Source organism: Haemaphysalis longicornis, unplaced genomic scaffold (genome assembly GCF_048455015.1).
Source record: "Haemaphysalis longicornis isolate Haplotype H1 unplaced genomic scaffold, Haemaphysalis longicornis Haplotype H1 scaffold_8, whole genome shotgun sequence".
Taxonomy (NCBI): Eukaryota; Metazoa; Arthropoda; class Arachnida; order Ixodida; family Ixodidae; genus Haemaphysalis; species Haemaphysalis longicornis.
This window is the reverse complement of record NW_027526445.1, coordinates 154,713,766-154,723,181: the sequence shown is the minus strand read 5'-3', so window position 1 is coordinate 154,723,181 and position 9,416 is coordinate 154,713,766. Positions and strand designations below refer to the sequence as shown.

The 9,416-nt window shown below is 46.3% G+C and overlaps 1 protein-coding gene across 1 annotated transcript; it reads right to left on the bottom strand.

Annotated features, from left to right (window-relative positions):
* Positions 1-1,515: 1,515 nt before the first annotated feature.
* On the bottom strand, positions 1,516-9,150 carry LOC144149891 (eukaryotic translation initiation factor 3 subunit H-like). The gene is made up of 3 exons (XM_077681620.1): positions 8,386-9,150; positions 4,959-5,126; positions 1,516-2,195 (listed from the first exon to the last, which is right to left on the bottom strand). Exons 1-3 carry the CDS (start codon positions 9,124-9,126, stop codon positions 2,079-2,081), a joined length of 1,026 nt encoding a protein of 341 aa, XP_077537746.1. The 5' UTR covers positions 9,127-9,150; the 3' UTR covers positions 1,516-2,078.
* Positions 9,151-9,416: the final 266 nt, after the last annotated feature.

Here is a 9,416-nt window from a genome sequence, read left to right as displayed (position 1 = left end):
TCAAAGCGTCATGCTGATGTCGAAAGGGTGTCTGTTCTTAGTGTTCGCGTGTGCGTAAAGATTAAAATTGATTTGAAGTTATATCGAATGGTTACTGTTGAAACTTTCTGGGCGATATCTCCATATACAAAGAAAGCTTTTTACAGTTATCTCAGCTTTCGAATTTTCTGTCAGTACTCGTTTAACAGGACAGACATACAGACTAGTTAATCTTTTCCCGCATAAACTGTGCCTGAACAAACCGCCAACATTAAGATATTTAGAGGACTGCCACAATGTCACTGCAGTGTTATGAGCCAACCACAAAGGGTGCTTTACGTATGTTTATAAAGTATTTTCGGAAAAAAAAAAAAAAGGAAAAACCCAAAGTTAAATGACCCAAAGCTAAAATGACGAACTGCAAGCCAGACTACAAAATGTGTCCCAAATAAGTGTTCGACAAACTCACTGCAGTATTCCTCCAGGTCCCTTTGTGTACAATTGAGTCTGTGTATACAGAAACGAAGATATTGAAGCACTAACTTTGCTTTAAAGGCAACCAAGGGCCCAACCTCCAAGCAAATTTGAGTTTTTAACTTAAGGGGGCAGACTGGTCTTAGAGCTATATTTTTTATTTACCAACCAATTTTAATGAAACTGCACTGCGTTATAGAGTTTTTTGTGCTGATTTCAAATCTCCTATTAGATTTTTTGCAAGCTGATTATATTTTGAGTTAATTAATGATTAATTGCCATTATTTTGGGACACAGTTACAAAATAACCACTCCATTCAGAATGGCAATTACCACGTGGCTAGGCAGACAAATGACTAAAGAATACAACATAGGAAGAACTTTTTTGATTGAACTATTTTTGGTCGTTTTACAACACAGGGAACTTCGCTTCTCCCGCACTCTGCCAGAAATGGCTCGCAGGTGGTGCCAATTGAACACAATAATAATTTTCCAAAGCCTCCATTTAAAAAATTTGTTTCCTATATTGTATTCTCCACACATTTTGGTATCAGAAGCAAAAAGAATTAAAGTTGTACCTGCTCTGGGTGCCAAGATATCTGAGGATGAAATGCTAGCTTTGCATTGCAAGAAAAGTGCCGTTTCACCATCGAATTCTGCGCTAACTGAGCTGTAGAGTGCACTTTAAAATGCTATTATAATATAATAACAACAAAATATGATGCCTTTTGATGAGGAAATTTACAGACTGTTAGAAAAATGGCCGTGGAGGCCAAAAATTCCATTTTTGAGAAAACGCTTTTTTTGACCCTTTTTCGGCCCCAAAGACCCAACTGCCCCCTTAAAAAATATAATGCTGCATAGGTGATGAAAATAGGTTTAGGTACAAAGTCTGCACTTAAACAGCCCTCACTAGCTCCCTCTCAAAATAAAGGCAACAGGGAGGGGCCTGCCAGATCTCCAGTGTTTCGTAAAAGAATGCGAGACTTGTGAAACTGCTGAAGCAGCTTGCACCTGGACTGAAGCCACGCGGCAGGCAAGAAACACACAGGCCAAAGAAGGTGAAAAAGAAGAAGAAAAAAAGGGCTTTATTCCTAGAGGTCCGACGCTGAGTGCTGAAGTGCAAATACTGGCATGACCGTCCACTACAACGCGTTGTGGAAGTGATGATGGCTTTGACAACAGGTTTACGACTTATCTCAAACAAAAAACTCAACCAATTGTGATGGTAACTCTCTGAGCACTAAACGGGAGGCAAGAAGAACTAAAAAAATCAAAATCTTAATCTGGTGAGTTGGAGCTTTCCAGTGTTAGGTGCAACCGTCGCGGAAGCACCGGCCCAACTTTTACCACCAGCCGTTGCATTCGCCTCGAACGTCATCAAACTCGAGACTCAACGCGAGGGTCATCCAGCCGCTGAATTTGAACTCTAACAACCAAGATTCAACCAATCAAAGGCAGACAAACGTTGGTTACAACACGACCAACTCAAAACCATCACCCTCCACATTTCCGCGTGCCCACTCACGACACGGCGCATGTTTACCTAGCAACTTCGACGGAGGAAAGCCCAGCGATCGGCCCCTCCCCTTTCACCCCCTCTTGGCGAACGGGAGGGAAGAGTCTCAGGGCAGCAGAGCGACTCCCGGGGGCTTGCTCTCCAACTGCAGGGCTTCGGCCATGAACAGCTTGCCCAGGTTCTGGGTGGCGAACTGCGCCACCTGCTGGCAGTACGAGTTCACCTGCAAACGGAGGACACCGCAAACACCGAGGTGTGAAAACTCGCCACCACCACCGTCCATTCAACACTGGCACTCGACAAGAATAGCAGCTGCAGTCGCCTGACAGCGAATCCCCACAAACTTCTTCCCCTTAAAAAAAAAAAAAAAAAAAAAAAAAAAAAAAAACCCAAGCACTGGATTTTGCCACGTGTATCGCGTGCCATGCGAAGGTTCGTTTATTTCATTCCAACAAGCTGAAAGAAGTTTGTGAACGAGAGCGTGAAGGATGAAAAAGCAGTGCATTGTGGGAACAAAGGTTGAAAACCCTTATGCAAATACTTTACTGAAAGGGAAAGCGAGTACAGTAATCCCGCGTTAACTCGAAGTCCTAAAATCCGCTGCAAATTTTGAGATAAGTGGAGTGCCGAGTTAGAGGGGGGGCAAAACACATGGCGCCTATGGGAAGCACGGCGAAAAAAAAAGCTCCGACATAGGTGACATTTCGAGATATCAGAGTCTGAGGGATTTACTGTACTTTGAAGTGAGCACATTACTAAAAGTACAGGCATGCATGACAGTGAAATTAAATAACAGTTAGTAATACGAAAACATGGGGATAAAGATTCGCGGCTAAAACGTGTGTGTGTGTGTGTGAGAGAGAGAGAGAGAGAGAGAGAGAGAGAGAGAGAGAGAGAGAGAGAGAGAGAGAGAGAGAGAGAGAGAGAGAGAGAGAGAGAGAGAGAGAGAGAGAGAGAGACTGATATTTAGAGAATTAAAGTGTGCACAAGCCCCCTGTACAGTAATTTTGTTTGCCTCAGCCACTAAGCCACGGTGCTGCTGGGCCCAAGGACGCAGATTCGATTCCGAGCGACAGTGGCCATTTTTCGGATGGAGGCGAAAAGCAAAAACGCCTGCGTGTTTGAGAATTCGGTGCACGTTAAAGATCCCCCAGGCGGTCAAAATTAATCCCGAGCCTTCCACTACAGCGCACCTCATCGCCTGCGTAGTTTCGGCGCGTTAAATCATCAAATCAATTCCGTTTGTATCACCTCAAAGCAACGACGACAATTGAAAACTGCACTATTAAGAACTCGAGTTTTTCCGCTAACCAGACACACCAGTGAGCATGGGAATGCCCCATCTTTTCTGCTTCTAACCTCTGACAAGTTGGGAAGCGAGAAAGGGACGTAATGCAAGTTCGCATCCCAAGTGCTGCTTCACTCTGGAAGCCACAGAATTAATAATCAATGGCTAAGTGGGAATATTCTTGGTGAAATCAGCAATCATTCAATGGGCATCTACACCAGCCTACAGCACTGAATGACCAACAGCAATCATTGAACCCGCTAACTACATGATAGTGAAAGGGGGATGATGATGGTTAGATTTTTATGGTGCAAGGCCAGATAGGGCAAAGAGCGCCAAATCAGAGGTTAATGAGGCCAGGGAGACAAAATACAAGTTTGACTCGTTAACCCTTTCTGCCCCATTTTTTTTTTTTCAGGGACAAAAATGTTTTCTCTGTGTTCTACTAAATTCTACGGCTCCACGAAGCCCACAAACAAAAAATAGAGCTGGTAGTGCAAGTAATTACTGACTTATTAAAGAGGCAAATAATTAAGACATCTGGTAACTAGCGGAAAAAAATTTTTGCTCATTTTTCTAAATTTTATGAACACATGAGCCTGCAAGTAAAAAATGGGACCCGCTGTGCACATATTTACAAAACTGGGAATACAACTAGGACGTCTGTTTTTTTTTTGTTTTTTTTTTTAGTCTCGACGTTGTAATTTTGTGTTCACTGGAGCTTTTTCTTCTTTGAAGCGTCCGGCTCCGCTAAAACGCTACAATGGTGATGTATATCCCAAAAGTCATCCCTGAAGGACAATTACCCCAAAAAACTAGCAGTTTTGGTTTTGTTCTCTACGTGCTACAGCGACTAGAGCGATGCGATTACATTTCGAATCCCCGGGACAGAAAGGGTTAAAAAGGCTTTTTTGTCCCGACAACACCAAGTTTGTCACTAACTTCAGGGAAATAATCTTGCTTGGGTGATTCGTGGCCGCACACATAACCGACCGCCAAGACTGGGCAACTGCAGCGGGGCCTCTAGTTCTAACGCTCGCCCACATTACGTCACTGTAAAGCGAAATTTCGCTGCTTTTGAAGACTTACTGCGTTTTTTTTTTTTTTCCGGTTAACAATGTCTTTCGTGGCTGGAACGGAGCTGACAGAGCTACCAAGGGCCACTTCTTTCAAACTGTGCCACGTATTACTTTGGGTGCGTTCCAATTTACCGTTTAGACAGCTTTGTTGCCGTCTTCGCGGACAGTCGGCCAGGTTAAGCCCCGTTCCAATACGAACGAAACAGTCAACGAAGACTGCTTCGAAGTCAATAACGATGCAGGCTACCTTCCCGTCCAAACTAAAAAGTGACGCCACCTGTTTGTGTAATAATATTGCAGCAAACTAACTTCTTTTATTAGAATATTTAGTATAATTTACCAGGGGTGCGGACAAGTTTGTTTATTTTTTAAATTCCAAAATGTTTGTAATAATAACGGTAATATTATTTACGAAACCCACGGCTTGCGTTTCTCAACACGTCTGCTTCGATGTTGTCGTCTGCGTTGGTGTTGCGCTCGTGACCGCAGCGCCGTTCCAATTCTTATTACTTTAGACTGCTTCGTAAGCTGTATACCAAGCTGTCTGCGAATTGGAACGCAGCCTTTGCCTTCGTGGCCCCTTTAATGAACAGTTGGGCCATGCCCGTCCCCCACCGACCTGGCCACAGTGGAGCACCGACTCAAGGCGGGACGGTGTCGGAATGGGCTTGAAGAGCTTGTTGATGTCCTCCTCGGGCAGCGGTGGCTCCCCTTTCTGAGCCCGGGCGCTGTTCTCCTGGGCTCGCTTCTGGAGGAACTGTGTCTTCTGCTGCTGCTGGCGCATGACCTGCGGGGAAAGGACAGACTCAGTCACGCGACCCGAGCTCCTTCCTGCAGCATTGCACAAATGAGCCAAGAGACAAGACACCACAGAAACGTGGGAAGGTGGGGCAATCAAATACTGCCGTGCTGGCACTCTGGGCGAAATGTCGACTGAAAACTAGTGCAGCAATTCTTTCAGGCGACGACACCATCAAATAAATTGAAGCCGTTCCACTCAATGCGAAAGCTGTCGTCAAGTGTGGAGCAGTGATTTGCCAGGGGGGCTGTGGCGCCCTCTTTTGACTAGTTGCAGTATCAGCCTGGTGCAGATACCGAAAGTAGTCAAGGGAGCATTCTGCAGCCCCTGAAAAGGCCTGTAAAGAGACCCTGGATTCAGTTTTCATTCATTTTAAGGTAACTGACGCATTAATTCATGATTTTTTTTCCTTATTTATCGACCCCAGTACTTCATGCGCGAAAAGTTTCTGAACTGATACAAGGGCACAACATTTCAAGTAACTCACAGGAGAAAGACAGACAAACGCATACCTATAACACCTCGTGGCTGTTTCCAAGTTCAAGTTAGTCAGCTCTGAGACAACATTCGAACAGATGGATTCCAATACCGGTGATAGGGGAATGTAACATTTTCTGTGTGACTTTTCCTTTTTTTTTTCTGGCTAAAGTAGGACATCATACACTGCACTGTATACAACTTGTACATAGGGAAGGCTACAACTCATGACAACCGCATGAAGTTGCGAGTGCTGCTTTTTTTTTCTTCCAAGTGGGCGACTCATCAGGTGGCCTTGCCATGCAAGAACTTTGGATGCGAAAGGAATGAGCCCAACCGCATTTTGGCACGACACGTCTACAGTGCAACAGCGAAGAGCATGCTACCAAGGAATTGTTAAGGGGGCAGCGATGAGAACTTTACTCTGCTTAAAAGATTGCCCTATTGAAATAACAACCACCTTTTACTGTAAACGTCAATCATACAAGCTATCAAATAAGGCAAATGGAGAAAAGGGTTACAGCTACCTTTTTGCACCCAATTGTAGGCATAACATTAACTTGCAGAATTGGCTGATGTTGACAACAGACTCTGCAGATGAAAACAGTATTGTGAGCTTGCAGTTTCCATCCCTGCCTCCCCATTACCTCCACTTACAGCTTACTTCCATTTTTCTGCAGCTGTTGACCTGCTGCATCATTACCGGCTTGTTCATAATTTCTTTCACTGAGTTCTGGTTGGGACGCATTCGCATTCTCTCAGGATCCTTCTTAAACGAAAACGAATGTGAAGGATGAGCATTTCCAGGTCCAGTCAACTGACCTACATTCATGAAGACATTTAAATAAGCCTATTTCTAAGAAGGAAGGTGTTTCTCGTGTGTTAATGCTTCAGGAACACTCGGTTTTTACGATTTTTCGTTATAGGGAGACGCTGCCATGTTGTTGGCTGCGTTTTAGTTACGCATCTAGATTGCACTTCCTTGGATGTGCGACGTCTTAGATTGTGTAACCTGCTAACTCAAATTTTCGGCACTTTGTATTTAGTCCGAAACTTCACTTAAATTAAAATTTCTCCCCTTTACGGGCTCTCGGGTTACTGGAGTTTTACTGAAGCCGAATTTCCCATATGGCTCTGAAGCAGCTCAAACTGGCACAAAACAGAAGACAAGAAAGGAATCGGTTTTGTTTTCGTAAAAAATTTCTGTTGTTAGTCAGCGGTGTGTCTTGTTTTCTTGTCTTCCATTTTGCGTCAAAGTTCGAGCTGTTTTCTGCAAGAAATGTACCGACTAGCACAGATTAGAGCTATTCTCTCGTACGACAGCGCGCCAACATTGAGTTATAGCAGACCGGAGAACCAGTCCTGGTACAGTACCCAGTACACCTGCGCAAGCATACAACCAGCTTTTCTATCTGCACACGTGCAGTAGCGCCGGTCGCTTACCAGGTACCATACCAGGACTGGTTTTTCGTTCTGCTATAACACTTGCAAAGCTGTCGTATGGAAGGATGGCTCTAATCTGTGCTAGTTAGCACATTTCTTGCAGAAAACAGCTTGAACTTTGACGCAGAATGGAAGACAAGAAAGAAAACGCATTTTCTTTTCGTAAAAAATTCTGTTGTTAGTCCTGTTCCTTCTTGTTTTCCATTTGGTGTCAAAGTTCGAGCTGTTTTCCGCAATAAATGTACCAACTAGCACAGACTAGAGCCATTCTCCCGTATGACGGCGCGCCAAGGGAGATTAAAGCGTAGAGAGCTTTAGTTAGGCGTTTTTACGCTCCGCTCAGCAGCTAAGCGGATGCAGGAGTGCGAATATGCATGCATTCTCTGCTTAGTGGCTAAGTGGGCTAGTGGAGTGAGAAACACGGTCTGCTAAAACAAAGCCTGAGCGGACCGTCGTGGCCCTCTCCGCTAGCGCGACGGGGCGATGCGGGTGCCCTCTTGCGCGCGTGCAACGACTGTGCTTATTGTAAGATGGCTGCCACGCCTGCGACGAGCGCCGCGGCTTCAGGCTCTTGTTTGACGTGCAAACAGCGAAAGCTGTTCTGCATCCCCAAGGACTGGTGCTTGCAGCGAGAAGTGGCGACTGCGAACCCATTTGAAAACTACACAAAACTATTCTAGTCCACTGCAAAAAAACGCCGCGTTGGATCGTTGCCGTCGAAAAGGAGTCGAATGGATCTGGAACACAACTTTGTTTGGCTATTGCGTGGCTATCATCAAGGTTGAAAATTTATTTTTCAATCATTGTAACTGACTAGTAACGCAATAAGATTGTACATGTCAGTACTTCATAAACAAATAAGCTATATGTACTGGTTTTGCTTTGTTAAAGTGGCGAAATGGTTTTCGGTTCTGTTTTATTACGCCAAACTTGGCCAGACGGCGCTGCTAGTCCGGAAGGTCCGGTCCACTGTGCATCATGGGTAACGAAAACGAGAAAATCGCTCGCCGCTCTGCTGCAGCTTAGCGGGGCTACCCGGAGCGTAAAAACGCCAAACTAAAACTGTCTAGTTATAGCAGAGCGGATAAGTTGTCCCGGTGCGGCACCCGGTAGGCGACCGGCGCTACAGAGCGTGTGCAGAGGCGGAAAAACTGGCTGTGCGCATGCGCAAGTGCACCCGGTACAGTACCAGATAACCGGCGCATGCGCACAACCAGCTTTTCAATTTCTGCGCACGCGCAGTAGAGCCGGTCGCTTACCGGGTACCGTCTGCTATAACTCTCTGCCAATGGCCGCCCCGTCATCCCGAGAGCCATTCATTCATTACCTGGCGCTGGTAGTTGATGAACTTGTTTGTCTCTTGGTTGAGCGCGTCGACGCAGCCCATCATAGCCTGCAGGTTCTTTTCCAAAACAAACGCCGTGCTCATGTCTAGCAGCTGCTTCCCGGTGTCCACGGGCGTGGACTCGGTCAGCTCGCAGAGCAGGATGTTGATCAGGTGCGAGTTGCGGATCACCACGGGGATCTCCTCGAACATGTTCTCGAACGAGCAGCGCGAGTTCTTGAACTGCTCCGCGCTGAAGTCGCTCGTGGCCAGCAGCTTCATCGCCGGCTGGCTGAGACGGAACGCGCGCAGGGACAGGAACCCGCGCGTAGTGCGAATCGGGTCGTAGATGAGTACCACGGACTCGGTGATGTTGGTCTGATAGCCGAATTGGGACTCCAACAGGGTGCGGTTCGAGTAGCTACCGAAGTTGGAGCTCTGGTACCAGCCGACGTGCAGGTGGTCGACGTTCACGTGCCGCATCTGGCGCATCATCTCCATCTGGTACTCCAAGTCATCGGCCTCCTCTTCCTCGGCGTGGCGCGGCGGGATGGGGAAGCAGTTGGTGATCTCGACGAAGTTGGAGTTGATGAGGCCTAGCAGCACGCCCTGGGCGACGTCCAGGAGCCCGCCCGCCTCTTCGCTGCAGTGCTTAATGATCTTGAGCACAACCAGGCCATCCACTTGGACATATTCGACGGCAGATTCGGTCTCCGTGTGCCGCCTGTCCCTGATCGACGCCATTTTGACAAGAAAAGGACCGGGTGACGTCACGTGGCCACCCGGTGTCACGGCCGTCGTTGCGATCGCTGGGGCAGTACGTCAATTGTGCTCGAAGTTTTATAAAAATAATAAATTGCTAAAATAAAACTTATAATCTAAATTTTGTCGGCATAGAAATAAATTTATGTAAACTTTTAGAAGTGGTGTTGGCAGCAGTAGTGGCATCGCAATCAATACCCGCTAATGGCCGCGCCCACGAACTCTGGTTCTGCTCAAAATTTTAAGCATGATTACTCGAAAAAACCCGCCGT

Coding starts and splice junctions, on each gene's coding strand:
- LOC144149891 (XM_077681620.1), bottom strand. CDS start 9,126: ATGGCGTCGATCAGGGACAGGCGGCACACGGAGACCGAATCTGCCGTC. Junction 5,127..8,385: donor TCATCAACTACCAGCGCCAG/GTAATGAATGAA, acceptor CTTTCCCCGCAG/GTCATGCGCCAGCAGCAGCA. Junction 2,196..4,958: donor CGGTGCTCCACTGTGGCCAG/GTCGGTGGGGGA, acceptor CTCCGTTTGCAG/GTGAACTCGTACTGCCAGCA.